This window comes from Callospermophilus lateralis, chromosome 16, assembly GCF_048772815.1.
Source record: "Callospermophilus lateralis isolate mCalLat2 chromosome 16, mCalLat2.hap1, whole genome shotgun sequence".
NCBI classification, from domain to species: Eukaryota; Metazoa; Chordata; class Mammalia; order Rodentia; family Sciuridae; genus Callospermophilus; species Callospermophilus lateralis.
In genome coordinates this window covers 17,764,878-17,783,538 of record NC_135320.1, presented here as the reverse complement: position 1 = coordinate 17,783,538, position 18,661 = coordinate 17,764,878, and the positions used below count along the sequence as shown (strand labels likewise).

The following is an 18,661-nucleotide window of genomic DNA, read 5'->3' as shown; positions in this document are numbered from 1 at the left end:
CTCAGTGAGACCCTGTCTGTAAGTAAAATACAAAAAAGGGCTGAGGATGTGCCTCAGTGTTATGTGCCCCTGGGTTCAATCCCTGATACCAAAAAAAAAAAAAAAAAAAAAGAATCACTAAGAACTGGAAGCAACCTGAATTTAAATAGGTGAACAAACATAATATATTCACACAAGAGACCACCACTCTGTAATTAAAAGAAATGAACTACCTGTCGATAACTATATGGATGCATCTCACAAATACATCAGGCTAAGTGAAGAAGGTCAGACTGGAAATGCTATAAAATCACATGGTTCAATATATAAGGATTCTGGAAAAGGCAAAACTTCAATTCAAAATGGTTGTCTCTGGATGCCTCGCTGAAGAGATACAGCTTGCTTCAAGTAGCACAGCCTCTGGTATCACCACACCTGGATTTGCAGAGGCACTTGGAGTAGTTTACTTGGGCTCAATGCCAGTACTAGCTGTGTGACCTTCACATTATTTAATCTCTCTGTGCCTCAGTTTTAATATCTGAAAAAATGGATAATAATTTATCTTACCACAAACAGTAATTAAGAGGATCAAAAGTAGTCAATATTTGTAAAGCCAGTGTGACATCGAGTGCATCTTCTATAATTCTATAATTGGAGCCATTCTATGTTATTTCCTTTTTCCTTAAAAAAATCTTACGTTAAAATCTTAAGGAGAAAGAAAGTTAACAGCCATTCTGGAATTTGTACTAATGCCAGAGAGCACATTTAATTCTCTGATACAGACTAAATTAAGTGACCCCATACTTATCTGACATTTTCCCTACTATAGCAGAGCCCCATTGTTTAAAGAATAGAGGGTAACTTTATATTGAAAAAGAAAATCCAGAAACTCAATAAATGGAAAACCCATAGCAATTATTTGTCTAAGAAGTTTAGAAATCTTTTAAATCATTAACTCAAGGTGTTTTGGACTTCAAAAAATATGTACACTGAAAACAGTTGAAGCTACATACCAGAAAAGGACTAAAATTGTGACTGAAGCCCTCCTGCTTTTATAGTTAGATTTTCAAGGGATGTGAACCCTAAGATAAAGCTTCCATCTGGAATCCTATGAGATCCTCATAAATTGTTTAAGGGGCTCAGTATACCAGTACCTTAGAACACAGCATTGTTGCAGTTAAAATAAACCTGAGTCTCCCTGCTATACAGTGATTTAAGGATTATCTTTGTTTAACAGAATAGACGGATTTTTGTGACACATGCCTGTTTGGGCTGAGAATGATCTACACAATTATATTAAGACCAGGATACAGCTGTTTGTGACTAAGCCCATGCTCACCAAATAAGTACCAGCTGAGCATTATACATCACAGACATCTGTTTCCTGTTTTTATTCTTCCTTTATCATTCTATCCCCATTTCCTTTCACCTGTAGGCCACCCAAGACAACCACAATTAAGCAAACCTTGTGCTAAGTGTCTTTTTCCTTCAGACTGTTGTCAGGGTAGCTTAGTCATTCTACTTGCAGGGGTGGGGAGGGAAACCCAAGGACCCTCCAGAGTATATCCTGAAACTGGAAGGTTATTGCCCATGGTACAGGAGTGTCTTTAGGTGACTAACTTCCTCCTACACTTCCCATGAAGAACTCTTCCTGTAGAAGCAGTATTAGCCCCTGCAAAATTACAACTGTAAACTGCATCACTAAAGAAAACCATCCTTCATGAATAAGGCAATAACTTAACCTAGGGCCACGGCATACAAAATGGTATCTCTTGGGTTTATTTTCACACTTCATACCAGGATACAGAACACAGGATGTGTTTACATTTAAGGAAATTCATTTCTGTGGAAACAGTTGAGGTCAAAGCAGTTCTCCTTAGCCCAAGGCTACATCTTTATCCTCAAGGTATTGCACCTGAGACTAGGGTTTAGCTCAATGGTAGAGTGCTTGCCTTGCATACATGAGGTTCTTGGTTTGATCCTCATGTACCACAAAAGCAAAAGAATCTTAGAGGATAAAAGGTTTTACAATTGAAAGAGACTTTAGAGTTTTTTTTACATAACATTGTATTTCAGTCACTGTATTATTACATACAGTTTAAAAAAGGTGAAGTAACTCGTCTAATGCATTCCATTGAATGGTTTAAGAATATAAGGCAGCACAGTTTAAATACCTAATAGAAAATACTCAAGAGAAAGTGTCTTTAAAATATATTTGAAGCCAGGCATGATGGCACATACATGTAATACCAGCAATTTGGAAAGCTGAGACAGGAGGATCACAGATTCAAGGCCAGCCTCGGAAATTTAGGGAGACCTTCAGCAACTTAGCAAGATCCTTCTTGAAACAAAAAATAAAAAGGACTGAGGATACAGCTCAGTGGTAAATCCCTAGAACAAAAAAATTATAATAAAATAAAAATATATATGTATGTACATATATATCTGTGTATCTCTATATAGATACATATATACACGTATATATATACACATTTGAAACAGGGCTGGGGTTGTAGCTCAGTAGAAGTGCATGTTTGGCATTAATGAGGCCCTGGGTTCAATCCCCCAAATTAATTTAATTAAATAAGATAAAATAGATATAGTAAGTTCTGTACAATATACACAAACTATCTCCTTTGGATTAAAAAAGAAGAAAAACTGGAAAGTAGGTCAACAGTAACAGGAAGAGAATATGGACTTTAGCTTCTTTTAAAACTTCAATATTAATGTCAAAACAAGTATGAACCACTTTTTGTTCTGACAGGAAATTTGAGGGGATTTGTCCCAACAGTAACTTAAAAATAAGATTTACTCAATTCCCAACTCTTAGGGACTCTTAATAGTTAATTAAAACACATTTTCTTTGTCCTTTGGCATTTTTATTTGCAACTTTCTTTGCATCTTATCATTTCTTCCTTCTTATATCACATGTAAATATAACTTTTTTATCGCCTAACACTGGAAGTATAGATGTGCTGTCAAAATGTTTAGAAAAAGCAGGCACAGGAAAAAAAAAAAAAATACCTCTTCTCTGATGGTTTCCTGTACTTTGTCACACTCTCCTTTGAAAGTATTGTGCACAACAAGATTGGTGAATTAAGTAATTTACTGACTGTGATATAACTTACTAAACACATCATTTCAGAATAGTAGATGCAGAATTAAAGAATTCTGCACTTTCCCTGAATTTTTCTAAATGTGAATCAACCAACCAGAGTTGAGGTTTCAATACCAAAATTGGTGTCAATCCTCTTGCTTGTTTAACATTTTATATACTCTTTTTCACTCATCATAACAGGAGTTTTCAGCTAAGATAAGCTGCCAAAGAATTCAGGCTCCCTTCAGAATGGGGCTGTATCCAAGGTATGGCCAATAGGAGGTAAACAGAAATTTTGTGTGGCAACCTCTAGGTACCTTCCTTAGGAAAAGTTGGCTTGCTCCTGTTGGTTCTTATTTGGATCATGAAAATGAGGACTGCACTCTCGGAGTGGGAGAGTTTAGGAGGGAGAAGCCCCAGGCTCTGATACTTCCTACAGCAGAGCCAGCAACCAGTCCCCAACTGGGTGGCCACTTTGTGAGAAAAAAATAAAACTACCTCATTAACACACTGTGATTTGGAGCGCTTAAAAATGTAGCCAAAACTAACCAACTTGGAGTCACTTGGAGTCTCTGAAAGATAAAAACTTATTTTTAAATTTATGCCTAACCTTTGGAATTTCTAGGATTTTATGTTACCACAGAATAAGATCTTAATGATTATTCTTATTTCCAGGGTATAAGGAATGGTTTGGTATCAAGCCAAACTACATAATCCTGGATAAAAACTGTACTCCCAATAAATTGCTTTATAAATTTTCTACCTCGATGCATGAGGTAGAAAAATTAACACAACAAAACACTACATGATTTAGCCTTTTTAATTTTTCATTTTAAGAAAATAACCAGACAAGAATCATTTTATTTCTATTGTGGAAGAATTATGAATTACTTAAGATCAATTTTTAATTGCTCAAGGGTAAATTAAGCTTTTATAAGATTTAGATACAATATATCTTTGAAAAGCTAAATTAGCTTACTAACTCTTAAATTAAACTGAGTTTAAGTCCTGCACTATGGCATGAGCCTGTACTCCCAGCAGCTCAGGAGGCCAAGGCAGGACTTCTTGAGCCCAGGAGTTTAAAAGCTTATTCAATATAGCAAGACTCCACCTCAAAAACAAACAAAAAACAACAAAAGAAAAATGAGTTTAATTTTCCCATTACCATTTTTATTGTGTACATAATCACTGAACAAGTTTTCCGAAGTTTTTTGAAATAACTAAAGGACAAAGGTCTTCAGTGTCTGACATAAGCAGAATTATGTTTGTTAGAATATTTCTTTAAGACAGAATACTGATGGTTAATCATTATTGTCTAATCTCATCAGTGCTAGGAATTCTTGTTACTCTAATCTCCCATATTGACAGAAAATATCTTACTTAGGAATCATGCACTAGGCTTGCCATGGTGGTGTATGCCTGTAATCCCAGAAGCTCTGGAGGCTGAGACAAGAGGATTACAAATTCTGAGTCCAGCCTCAGCAATTTAGCAAGGTCCTAAGCAACTTAACAAAACCCTGTCTCAATCTAAAAAATAAAAAGAGGCTGGGATGTGGCTCAGTGGTTAAGTGCCCTGAGTTCAATCCTAGGTACCAAAAAAAAAAAAGTCAATCACCAGCCTAAGCTCACTTTCCTGATCACCTTCCTGATCTTGACACTGAGTAGCAGAGCTCTCTGAGGCTACAGATTAAAAGGAGCTCATTTTATCAGCTCATTAGCACCTGCTTCAATCTTAGTTGAGCAGGCCTACTAATCAACCTCTTTCCACTTGGTTGTTAATTCTGACATGAAATAATAACAAGGCAGAAAAGAAAAGATCATAAAAAGATGGACTAGAAATATTTTTAAATATTTATAATTGTCCTTCAATCAACCAGCAGAATCTGAATCTTTGACACACAATCTACACAGTCAATTCTTATGTGCAGTCCTTATTTTCTGCAGTGTTATTTTAATTTTAGATGAAAATGGAAGAGATATGATTACACTAACAACTAACAGCTGAGGAATTATACATTCATGAAATGCAAATGATTATATACAATGACTGGAGAAATCCATACGTTTCAGTTCCTTTTCTGGTACTCTGCTACAATTCTGCTTTGCTGGAAGGGAATTCATGAGCTATAATACTTGAGGAGATTCTCATCTGTAGGTTTTAGAATTTTCTTATCTGCCATATTCACCACCCATCCTGGAGCAAGACCAAAGAAGATCTGCCTTGGATCCTTTCGAGTACTGAGCATTTTAAAGAGTTCATCTTTAGTGATATCGGGTAGAACATAGCCATACTTCTTGGCAAGTTCCAGTCTTGCTTCAGGAAATTTGGCAGGATCCGCCAGGTAACCACGGTTCTTTGCATCAGTATAATACGGCACCAGTGCTTCAGGGGGCAGCATTCGTTTTGGAATGGGTTGTCCACGCATAAAGAATGGAACAGGTTTGCACAGAATATCTAAAAATGTTTTAAATTAAAAAAGAAATACAAATTATTGGCTCTATACTGTTACAAATTTTCTTGTAATTACTAATTTTCAATTTACTGAGATGAAAACCTAATTCCAAGAACTTTTTTATTAAATAGGCTTGTACTGAGTAAGCAAATGGAAATAATTCATTTTAAATAGTTTATATCTTGAAAGCCAAAGTCACTCCTGGGTAACAAATGATTAGTGAATGTCTAAACACAGGTAACATTTATTTAAACCTTATGTTTAAAAACACAAAAATAAAACATTTTTATCACATTGTCTACATTTATTAGAACAGATAGAATTCTGCTAACCACACCATTAATAGGAAATCCTAAAACAGAAAACCAAGGTGTCCAAACTACAAGTCAAACAGCTTTGAAGGTATTTAATATCTTCATATGGGGATCTTACTAGTTTAAAAAATTAGAAATATTCATTAAGATTTCTGGAAAACCAATGTGATTAAAATTAATTCTTTTAACTACAGAATAGGCAAAGAAATCTCTTGTGAAACCAACCAACAAAGGATTGCTACACAATCTCAGTTTTATTTTTAAACCTTTAAAAGTACCTGAGCACATCCTCTGACTCTGAGGGGTGAGAAAAGGCAATACATAGACATGAAATATCACTGATGCCACAGCCTTTTGATAGTTTACAAAACAATTACACAAATACACAAATAGACAGTTGTACAAAAACAATGATGTCCTACTCATCACGATTCAGCAATGAAACCTTAACCTTCGCAGGAAACAAAACAAACTACATAAATCAAAACAAGCTCAATAAAGAACTTACTGAGATCTTTAAAATAATAGTACACAAATCACAGGGCAGTGACAAAGTTTCCCTGATTTAATCCGTTCATACATACAAAGTTCTTATTATACAATAAGGTATCTGTGGATCCTCACCCACCACACAATAAGCTCCAGAAGGGACTTCTGACTCTTGAACTATCATCTCTCCATAATATGGAATAGTGTCCAGCAAATACTAGACATTGACTAAATATTAGCTGAATGTAAGAATCTGACAGGTGCCTTGTACATCGCATTATCTAGCAGTATCCCAGCATAGGGCAAGTGAGAAATGGCCATTAGGGGGAGGTCACTAGACAGGCCACTCAGAAAAAAGAACTAGAAGCTGACTATCAAGGGTCAAGACCAAGAATGACAAAAACAGAGGCACCAAAAGCTAATTTATGCTCTGGACAAAAAATTCTACATACTGCACTTATACCAGAGGATAATTAAATATCTGATATTCTCACCAAGAAATTACCTTTGGCAACTGAACAGGCACTTCACAGAAGAAATATAAATGGTCAAGAAAAATATGAAAAAAATCTTCAACATTTCTATCAACTTAAAACTATACAACAAATTAAATTTAAAACTATACTACAAATTAAAACTAGATTTTAATTTAAAAGATTCCATCTCACTCTAATCAGAATGGCAATTATCAAGAATATGAGTAACAGTAAATGTTGGCAAGGATGTGGGGAAAAAGGTGCACGCATCCATTGCTGGTGAGACTGTAAATTGGTGCTATCACTCTGGAAAGCAGTATGGAGATTCCTCAGAAAACTTGGTGGAATGGACCCACCATTTGACCCAGTCATTCCACTTTTCAGTATATACCCAAAAGACTTAAAATCAGCACACTACAGGGCTGGGGATGTGGCTCAAGCAGTAGTGCGCTTGCCTGGCATGTGTGCGGCTCAGGTTCGATCCTTAGCACCACATACAAACAAAGATGTTGTGTCTGCTGAAAAAGAAAAAACTAAAAAATAAATATTAAAATTCTCTCTCTCTCTCTCTCTCTCTCTCTCTCTCCCTTAAAAAAAAAAAAATCAGCACACTACAGTAACACAGCCACATCAATGTTTATAGCAGCTCAACTCACAATAGTTAAAACTATGGAAGCAACCTAGGTACCCTTCAACAGATGAATGGATAAATTATACATCAATAATGGAATACTACTGAGCTATAAAAAAAAGAATGACTTTATGACTTTTGCCAGTAAATGGATGATTCTGGAGACTATCATGCTAAGTGAAATAAACCAATCCCAAAAAGCCAAAAGCCAAATATTCTCTTTGCTATGCAGATGCTAACACACAACAAGGGGGCAGGGATAAAGAATAGAAGTGCAGTGGATTAGACAAGGGGGAATGAAGGAAGGTAGAGGGGATAGGAATCGGGAAGACAGTAGAATAAATTGGACATACACCACCAGTGAAACCACACATTATGTACAACCACAAGAATGGGATCCTAATTAGAAGTTCTACTTCATGTATATATATGTCCAAAATATATTCTACTGTCATATACATCAAAAAAGAACAAATAAAACAAAACAAATAGAATGTGGCAGCAGGTTTGTTTTTTTTTTTTTTGGTGGTGCTGGGGATTGAACCCAGGGCTTGGTGTATGCAAGGCAAGCACTCTACCAACTGAGCAATATCCCCAGCTCCAATTGTGGCAACTCTTAAAAAATAAATTATCTTTGGAATATATTTAAGAAAGAAGTTCACAAAATACTTTATATAAGCTATCCTCACTTTAAAAACTTTTTTTTTTTTCTGGTAAGGAACTAGGGAATTAATAAAGACACAGTATATGGGAATAACCTTGTTTCTCTGAGGAGAAAAAAGTTTGCATCAGCCCACAGTCACGAAATAAACGGTATGCATCCCATACCCCAAATTTACTTTAGGCCTAAAACATTACTGGATACAGCCATTAAAAGTTCTAATAAGGGGCTAGGGTTGTAGCTCAGTGGTAGAGCACTTGCCTTGCATGCATGAGGCACTGGGTTCGATCCTCCGCACCACATAAAAATAAATAAAGGTATGTGTCCATCTACAACTAAAAAAATTAAAAAAAAAAAAGTTCCAATAAGTGGGCTGGTAGAGTGCTCGCCTCTCACGTGGAAGGCACTGGGTTCGATCCTCAGCACCACATAAAAAATAAAGGTATCGTGTCCATTTACAACAAAGAAAATATTTTTTTTTAAAAATGTTCCAATAAATTAGGAAAACGTACTTGTGGCTGCCTAATCATACAAAAATGCAAAATAAATCAGGCATTATTCATCACGATCAAAGTCTTCTCATTAAAAGAACAGGCATCAGCCAGGTGCAGTGATCCACTCAAGTAATCCCAGAGGTAGAAAACATTCAAAAAATGAAGAATTTGGGGCAGGGGATGTGGCTCAAGCGGTAGCACACTCGCCTGGCAAGCATGTGGCCTGGGTTCGATCCTCAGCACCACATACAAATAAAGATGTTGTGTCAGCCGAAAACTAAAAAATAAATATTAAAAAAACTCTCTCTCTTTAAAAAAAAAAAAAAAAAATGAAGAATTTATTCTAAACTTTAAAAAAATTTGGCTCAGCATGATGGTGCATGCCATAATCCCAGTGGTTCAGGAGGATGAAGCAAGAAGATCGCAAATTCAAAGCCAAAGCAAGCCTCAGCAACTTAGTGAGGCCCTAAGCAACTTAGTGAGGCCCCATCTCAAAATCAAATATAAAAAGGGCTGGGGATGTGACTCAGTGGTAAAGCTCCCCTACATTCAATCCAAGTACCAAAAAATAAATAAACGTTTGACTAAATCAACTTTGTTCGATCACAAAGAGAAAGAACTCTTCTTACTTTTAAAATATCCCTTTTAAAAAGGGAAGAAAAATGCGTATTTATTTTCCATAATTGAAAAAGTACAATTAAGTCAGTTATTCAGAAAAAATTATTACTAAATGTTAAACCTGTGATTCCATTCCTTAGTTAATGAAAGGCTCACAAAACAACTGCCGAGTAGCCTGGAAAGGCCAAGCACAAGAGACTCAAGGATGACGATGACTACCTTGACTCCAGCAAATGACATCAGATGGCATCTGTCTGGTGAGCAAACACCACTGTCATACTCTATGGTGACAATGACTGAAAAATATTCTGATATCAAAAAACCTTCCAAAAATATTTGTGATTAATGTAAAGAAAAATATTCATTTTCATATTCAAGGAAGCTCACTTTAAAAATTTTGAGTGATGAGGGGCTGAAATGGGAGCAAATTTTTACATGCTTGCATGAGTGTGTCAAAATGAACCTCACTATTATAAATAAATATAATGCACTAATAAAAACATTTTTAAAAATGAGTGACACACCAAGCTAAGAGGCTCATCTACAATAAGAAAATGAGAATTATGATTTACATTTTTATAAATTTTCAATTATGAGGAAAATGAAATGGTAACTAATTGTTTTAAATTCTCCATACAGAGAATATAAATATTTCCTTTTCTACTTTATACATCAATTTTAAAAGAATTTTCTTATAATTGAGCCATTTGGTCAGGAAATGTTTAACTCCCATTTTAATGTAAAACCACTAAAGAATGCTTTGTAAAAGCATTTAGTCATCAAGCTGTGTTTGGTTTTCAACTCTGTAATTTAAATTGAACTGAATGAAAATCTCATTCAAGGGAGAGGGGAATTAAAATTATAGCTGGGTGTGGTGGCACACACCCGTAATCCCAGGATTTGGGAGCCTGAGGCAGGAAGATCACAAATTCAAGGCCAATCTGGGCAATTCAGTGAGACCCAGTCTCAAAAGAAAATATAAAAAGTCTAGGGATGTGCTTCAGTGGTACAGTATCCTTGGGTTCAATCCTCAGTACCAAGAAAAAAAAAAAAAGAAAAAACATCTGTTGGTTTGTAATGGCTACCAAGAACAAGCACAACTCAGGAAAAGGGAATAGGATATAACTGTATGTGTATGTGCGCACGTGCACATGCATGTTCCTAAGGGTATGGGTACATATATGCATGCATACGTTTTTGTGTAGGCCTACATACACATGTGTGCATGTATGTATTTATGCATGTGCACGTGCTCTTTTATTTAGTACAGTCAGGAATGATCTCCCTAGTACATGAAGAAATGATCTCTCCTTCATGGCCCAGAGCCATGAAGATTCTAGGTAGAGGGAGTAATATCTGGGAAGCACCCAGAAGTATCTAGGAGGAGGGAACAGCTAAAGAAGAAGCCTGAAAGTGAAGGGGCTTGGCATGAGAAGGCAGGCCAGGGCAGGTGACCAGTGATGGAACTAAGCAAATAGAGGGAATAGTGGGAGTGAGGCAGAAGGTTGTCCAGATCACACCCAGCCTCAAAGGAGCAGCAGGGATGCCACTGGAGCCTTTGTGGTAGCTCATGTTTTAAATGAAATCCTGTGCCAGGTTCCACCACAGGCAGGACAGACACAGAGAGGTCAGGTAGGAAGTATCCCAGTCATGCAGGCAACAGGATGGTGGTTTGGACCACATGGGCCACATGTAGCTGGATTGTGAACACAGTATGAAGAACAAACTCATAGGGTTTATTAGGGTATAAAGAAAGAGTTCAGAGGACTCCAAAGGTGGAATAGAAAACCAGAAAGATGGAGCTGTCACTTACACAGGGGAAAATGCAAAAATAGCATGAGGTAAAAGAGAAAAGAGACATTCTTCACATGTTAGGTTTGAGATCCCTCCTGAATTTTCAAGGAAAGACTCCAGTCATAGGCCTGGGTTCAGAGGACAGACTGAGAAGCTATATCGTCTTTGGTCTGTCAGCTGCATGCTTTATTCTTGTATCATGATAATCCACGTGCTAGATATGGATCAAATTAACAACAGTTGCCATTCACTCAGTTATTAATAAAGAAGAAAAGAAGAAAATGACTACAAGAACAAGCTTACCCAGACTTCTTGGATCATAGAAGGCTGTAGTAACTACACCACCATTTTTTTCAATCGCAGCGATAGCTAGTTCTGAAGCCAACTGTACTTCGATATTGATTTTTGCCCTAAAGATGTCAGCACCCTGCCATAGTCAAAACAAAGTCTGTTAATAAATAGCTTGAATAAAAATAATTAAGGCACGTTTCCTTTTTATTTATTTTGTATTTGTGTGTATACTGAGGAGGGAACCCAGAGGACTCTACCATGGAGACATACCCCCAGCCCTTTTTAATTTATTTTTTTTATTTTTATTTAGTTATAAGTGTACCTTTATTTCATTTATTTATTTACTTATTTACATGCGATGCTGAGAACTGAACCCAGTGCCTCACACATGCTAGGCAAGCACTCTACTACTGAGCTATGACACCAGCCCTTCAATTTATTTTTGAGGCAGGATCTTGTTAAATTGCTAAGGCTGGCCTCAAACTTGAAATCCTCTTGCCTCAGCCTCCTGAGTTGCTGGGATTACAGGTGAGCACTACATGCCCAGCTCAAGCGTTCTTTTAAATTGTACTCTCCTCTGTAAAGTACCTGTAATTTAGTAACAATTTCTATTTACCAATTTTAAACCCCTATAAGTAGAAATAGATATGTTTTCAGTTTATGTATTTAGTAGATACTAACTGCAAGTATTTCATTAATAGTATATAAATAGAAGATTAATTAATCTTCATAGCAACTATACGGCAGGGTAATGCTATACCAACTTCACAGATAGGGATACTGAAGCACAGAGAGTTTGAGTAAATGGCCCATGATCAGAAAGCTAGGATTCTAATCCAAGAACCTAATCACAGCATTTGAGGTAATTTTTGTTGTTTTTGTTTTTCTTTTTGTGGAGCTGGGGATGGAACCAAGGGCATTGTACTTGCTAGCCAAGCACTCAACCACTGACCTACATTCCCAGCAGATTCTGTTCTTAATTACAACATTTTGCTGCATTATAAAAACTAATCTTCCTTAGCCCTAAATAATCAAGAGGCCAAGAGGAAGTGAAAGTTTCCACAAGGGAGTTGGAACAGTGAGAAGAACAAAATATCTGGCAACACCTGAATTTTAGAGGGGGTCAGCCCTCATTTTAGAAAAAGGTAAAAAACAAAAATTCATTTGTACTCACTAGACTTTGTTATAATCTCTAAACTGAAAACAAAAAAGGTATTTTTATTTACTTCCAAATAAAAGATGGCACCATTGCCACTCTTTTGTAGGAAAAGAAATTTTTTGCTATTTTGGTATGGTTAAAACAAACTGGCCTCCAATTTTGTTCCTTTGAGTAAAAAATTTTCATGTATTTCAAAAACATTCCATCAAATCTAAAACGTAATTCTCATATTTTTACCTTTAATATTGGTATGAATGTTTATAATCAATGGCCCCTTGGATTCATAAAACAGGGCCCTGACATATTATTTGTGATTTTTAATTACAACTCCATAGATTGCTTAATCATCTCCCTATTCTTGGACACTGATGTCAGTTCCAGCATTATCCGGATAATAAATAGCATTTTTAGGAAGAGCTTTATATCTTGTTTCTTTTATTACCCACTATGTACTTGTATATGTAAAATCCAGAAAATGTAAAGAATTTACAAAGCTATAAAAAATGTATGATTACATTTGCTCAACCACAGCCCTAGGGTAAAGTTTTCAGGAAAATTTTTGCTAGTTTAATAGACATAGACCTGAAGATATTGGGATGTGCAATTTAAGACCTGATGAGCTCATGGATTTTCCCATATGTTAAGATAAATGTCTGTTTCCTTATACACCTAGAGTAAAATACTGAGGCTTAATCATGTATTTGGTATGCTCTTTTCAAATTATCTTATCTGAAAAAGTTTAATCAGGAAACTGCTTTTTCAAACATATATAAAAGATTTTTCCATAAACATATGCTTCCCCCTAGTGGACACTAAGTTATCTACCCACCTACACAGAAGAAACAGTAGTTGACTAACCTATAAAAATTTATGTTTATGAATTCCTGGCCAATTCCTATAAACAAAACTTATTTAGTGCAATTAGAATGGGATTTGATTCATTCCATACTTCTCTCCTATAAATATTCATAAGTGACTATCATAAACAATTATTGAAGATAACAGCAATCAAATTACCTGCCCCCAGGGGAGCTTATATTCTAGTAAGGAAGACAATGAAACATAAATGCCTAAATAATAAATACCAGATGTTAATATATATTCAAAGAAAATGCTTTGGGCAGGGTAAGGAAGAAAGTGTGACTGTTAGGGTAAGGCAAGTACTCTTATAAAAAGCTGTCAAAAACCACCATCCTGATATGTTCACCTTTAAGCAGGGAACCAAAGGTAGTGAGGGAGCAAGCTGTAGGATACACAGAAGATGTACATTCCAGAACCAAAAATATCAAATAGAAAATTCCCGAAATAAAAACAATTCATCCTAAGTTTTAAACTGTGCACTGAGTAGGGTGCTGACATGTAATACCATCCAATCCCGTTCTAGACTATACTAATTCATTAGTCTCTTACAGCACCACAGTACTTATATTCAAGTAACCCTTATTTTACTTACTAATGACTCCAAAGCATAAGTCTAGTGATGATCAAATTTTTTACAAGCCAAAGAGAAGCCATAAAGTACTTCTTCTAAGTGAAAAGGTGAAAGTTCTGTGCTTAACAAGAAAAAAATTGTATGCTAAGACTGCTGCTAACAGCTACAGTAAATTATGGATGTTAATCTCTCCTGTCTCTAGTTGATAAATTAATCTTCATCACAGATATGTTATATAAAGGCAAAAACATAGTTTCAAGCCTCCACTTTAAAGGTATCACCCATGGAGCTGGTGGGGAGGGAGCCCTATTGTATGGGGAATTTAAAAATTCCTTCTATTTAACACCAAGAGATCTAATTCAGACTTACCTCCTCAACCAGCTGGACACCATAGTCCCTTTTAAGAGGCTGGATAGTCACACCTCTCCCATTGACAAGCTGGGTTAAGTCAATAGGTTGAGCAGGATCAACTCGACCCAAATCAATAAGATACTGCAGTCTCTTGAGACTCAAAGGCTGATACTGGCGTCTGAAGCTATGAAACAACAATGTAACAGTTGGAAAAAACAAATTAATTTTTCCAAAATTTCTAGAAACCAATTCAAAGCTTTGTCCTCTGTTTTCTTCCATCAGTTTTGAAGGTTTAACAAAATAAAATCCTCCTGAGTATAACACAAGCATGTAATATTGCTGAATTTGCAGTAATGAAATAAAACTAGTACTTCCTTATTCCACTAAAAATTATTTGCCGCTCTAAAGCATTTACTTCACCTATGTACACAAATTAACAAATTTAACCCACTATCTGAATTACATAGTAATGGAGTGTAAAGAAATAATTGTAGTTATCATTTAATAGGTAACTACAGTGGGTTAGATATGTGTTTATGTGTGTATGTGGGTGTGTGTGTGTACAAATACCATACATATACATATATAATGTTGAAAATGCCTGTTTTCTTTATACATGAGAGCCACATTTTCTATCTCTAGGTCTCTCCTAAAAGAAAAAAGAGTTTAGGATTTTCAGGTGTGTGTGTTTGTGTGTGTGTGTGTGTGTGTGTAAATCACAAGAGAGAAGCACAGACATTACCATCTTCATTTTGCAGTACAATGTTTGAGCGTTTTCCTCCCTATAATCCAGGCCTAAATCTCATTACAAAAGTGATCTGTAGGACCAGTAGCAAAAGGATTTATTTCCTAACAATAGCTCCAAAGTGAATTTAAAGTTTCTACTAAATTACTATTTAGGTGATTTTCAGTGTAGATTAGGGGTTTGTACTTTGAGAAACTGCACAACTTTACCTATGTCCTTCATTAAATCCATATTTTGGGATTCGGATATAAAATGGAGTCTGGCCTCCCTCGAAGCCCAGCCGGGGCCGGGTTCCTCTCTGCCTTTCTCCTTTATGGCCTCTCCCACATTTTCTACCTCTTCTCCGACCTCTTGGTCGCCTCGCCTATAAAGAAAAGAGTTGAATTTTAAGATCTTCAGATACATTTCTAAAAACTGTATTTCGCTTCTTTGCTCTGTGTGTGTGGTTATGTCATTCACTCACCCAACCAACCAGTATTAGCTGACACTATGTTCCAACCACTGTTCTAGCTACTCAAACATACACATAGTCTATTGTGCCTCTGTGCCTCTGAGGATGTAATTAATCTCTGTAACCAAAATACAAGTTGTGGAGAGCTGCAAGGGTGGGATGGGACTAGGGTTTTGTAATAGCCCAAAACGGGGGGGGGGGGGGGGGGAATCCCTAGAATTAAACATCCACAAAAAAGCTTAAATTATAATCAAGAAAATGTTTTCATTTTGAACGCAACTGTACGTAACTGTAGTCAATATACACTATTTTATTTAAATACTTAATTTATTTTTAAAAAATATTTTTCCTTAATTTACTTGCTGTCACTTCACGTAAGCAATAAATTGAGTGTTACAATGACCGAACGTCGACCACAGCTTTTCTAGCTGTAGTCGGTGAGCTGCAGAAGAGAAAACTGACAGACAATTCACGTCTTTCCGATGCCGAAAAAAATACACTTTCTAGGAGAGCACTTCATTTTAAATCCAAATTTGAATTACGATCATTTCGTAGTGCCTGGTTTGCTCCTCTAATTAGTATTTTAATGCTTTTAAATAAAGATCTCTTTACGAATGCAAATCAGGCGGAAAGACTTTCCTCGGTGCAGTGAAGGAGCACCAGGGGTCCGGCAAGCCTACGTTCACCCCGACACCCCCAGGAAAGGCACTTCTCGGGCTTGATGTGCACAGAAAGGCCGCTGCCATTGTCCGGGTCCCCAGCGCTCTCCCGCACCACCACCAGTCCTTTACCGGTTTCCTGGAGCCGGGATTGGGCTTTAAATTGGCCAGGCTCACACGCGGCAGGGCCCTGAGCAGGTCTAGAGACCTGGCCCCACCGGCCTGCGCTGGACCAGCCATGACCGCAGGTCCGGGAGCTTCCAAGGGCGCCCTGAGCCGCCTCCAAGGCCACGTGGTCTCGGCACAGTGCTCTACGGCCGCGGCCCCGCCCCTGTCGTGCTGCTGTCGCGCATCGGGAGCCCTGGATTCCGGCCCGTGGTTGTGGAATTTGCAATGTTGTGTCGAAAGCTGGCAACAAGGTTTTATTTTGGTACTTTGAGGCAGTGATCCTGTGTTGCAAGATCCTGCTTAGTCCTCGAGTCCCCGTTTCGATTGAAAAACATTCTCTTCCGCCAAAAAAGGGCACGCACTTAAAACGGTGCGTTAGAGGGTCCTTTTTTTCGGTATTTGGCTTTGCATATTTTGTGTAAGAGACAATGTCACCAAGCAATGTATTCGCTAAGCTTAATGTGGAACCCAGAATAAAATAATTTGAACGGGATACACTGCGAGATACAAAAAATAACACCTGGAGTGGAGCTTTTCAAATGCCTGAAAAGCTTTAATATTAGTGTCTGAATTAAGATTCCAACTGAATTCTCATCTGTGTGTATCGAGTGAATCACTGAATACTAACTTGATTTACTATTAATGATAAGAACCACACTTGCGCCTAGTAAGTGTCAGACAATGTGTAAACTTGGTCTTATTCAATTTATCTAACTAAACAACCACTCTCGAGGTAGACGTTAACCACGTTTTGCAGACTGAAGGTAAGGCGTGGGTGGCATCGACCCAGGTCGCACAACAGCAGAGCCAGAATTCAAACTTACACTGCCTCCTTCTAGTATTTTTTGTATTTTTGTAATGTAAGAAGGGAATATTTTTTTTCGTCACAAAACACATTATTTTGACTACAAGAATAAGTGAGTTTAAACACACTTGTGTGAGTGAGTTTAATATAAAAAAGACAATGTTTCTTCCCTTTTCTTTCCTTTAATATTCTTTATTTCTATTTCACTGTTTTGCAAGGGAGTTGTTCCTGTTGGCTCTTACTAGGAATCACAAATACTGAAGGTGAGAAACTTTTTGGAGGACATCTGTTTATGTTTAACTAAAACGTTTTGAAGTTACCTTAACTCCAGTGTAAACTAGATTCATAAAGAAGTATTTGCACTCATTCTTTTATTTAAGCAGTGTGTTTGAGCAATATACTGAATTTATTGCATGGATGAAATCAAACAGGATTTTGTTCGCAGAAATCCAGGAGAGAATTTCCAAAATAAGTATTTTTGAAAGTTGTTTTTTTTTGTTGTTTTTTTTTTGTTGTTGTTGTTGTTGTTTTGGTTTTTTTTTGTTTGTTTGTTTGTTTGTTTGTTTTAAGGAGTACTCTTGTGTAGCCCATGACCAGCACAGGCTTCATAAATGAAGGTTCAGCTACCTAAGAAATCTGAAGGGAGTTTTGAATTAAAGAGACAGGCTCTACTTACCTTTAAACCAGCTCCAGGATAGCTTCTCCTAGCTCCAGCCTCCAGCTACCTATTAGAGTAGCGAGGTTTACTGAAGAGGCTAGTGAGAGAGACGCCAGGGAATTGTCTTTTATTGTGGAACAAAAAATTCTGGGGAAAATCCTATCCAATGAAGATTAAGGGGGGCAGTGTCCCAAGGTCAGGTGGGACAATTGGGTCTTCCGGGTACTGGCCAGACACGCCTACACACACACAAGCCCTGGGACCTGCGAAGGGTGTGGAAAGCTCTGGACACAGGATGTGTCTAAGGGCCTCTGCCCAGCCAGAGAGATAACTCAAATCATCTGCGAGGATGGCCTCCCACACTCTTGTAGATAAATTAGCAAAAATAGAAGAAATAAGATATAAGTTTTCTGCACAATTACATGAAGGCAAGGTGCAGACTTTATATAGAAGTATCAAAGAAATGGAATGTAGGGGGAAAAAAATAGAAGCTAGTTCTTGTCTGTAATGGTTTTTGTTTGTTTTTGGTTTTGTTTGTAGTGGGGATTGAACCCAGAGTCTTATGCATGGTAGGCAAGCACTCTTCCACTGAGCTACATCCCCACCCCTTTTTTGTTTTATTTTGAGACAAGGTTTTGCTAAATTGCCCATCCAGCCTCAAATTTGCATCCTTCTGCCTCAGCCTCCTCAATAGCCATGCTGAATGTGGTGATGCACACCTGTAATCAGAGGTTCAGAAGGGTAAGGCAGGAGGATCTCAGGTTCAGAGCCAGCCTCAGCAACATAGTGAGACTGTAAACAAACTATTGAGACCCTGTCTCAAAATAAAAATAAAAATGGTCTGGGGATGTGGCTCAGGAGTTAAGTACCCTTGGGTTCAATCTCTCATAATAATAATACTAAATAGCTTTTAATTCAAAAACCTCCATCACCTCT

At 37.1% G+C, this 18,661-nt stretch overlaps 1 protein-coding gene across 2 annotated transcripts; it reads right to left on the bottom strand.

Moving 5' to 3' along the window:
- Positions 1–4,224: 4,224 nt before the first annotated feature.
- Mrpl15 (mitochondrial ribosomal protein L15) lies at positions 4,225–16,383 on the bottom strand. Of its 2 annotated transcripts, XM_076835578.1 has the most exons (5): positions 16,227–16,383; positions 15,194–15,348; positions 14,258–14,423; positions 11,310–11,433; positions 4,225–5,531 (listed from the first exon to the last, which is right to left on the bottom strand). In XM_076835578.1, exons 1-5 carry the CDS (start codon positions 16,332–16,334, stop codon positions 5,194–5,196), a joined length of 891 nt encoding a protein of 296 aa, XP_076691693.1. In that variant the 5' UTR covers positions 16,335–16,383; the 3' UTR covers positions 4,225–5,193. The 2 variants fall into 2 exon arrangements, with proteins under 2 accessions (XP_076691693.1, XP_076691694.1); XM_076835579.1 differs by lacking the exon at positions 11,310–11,433.
- Between the last annotated feature and the right edge of the window lie 2,278 nt (positions 16,384–18,661).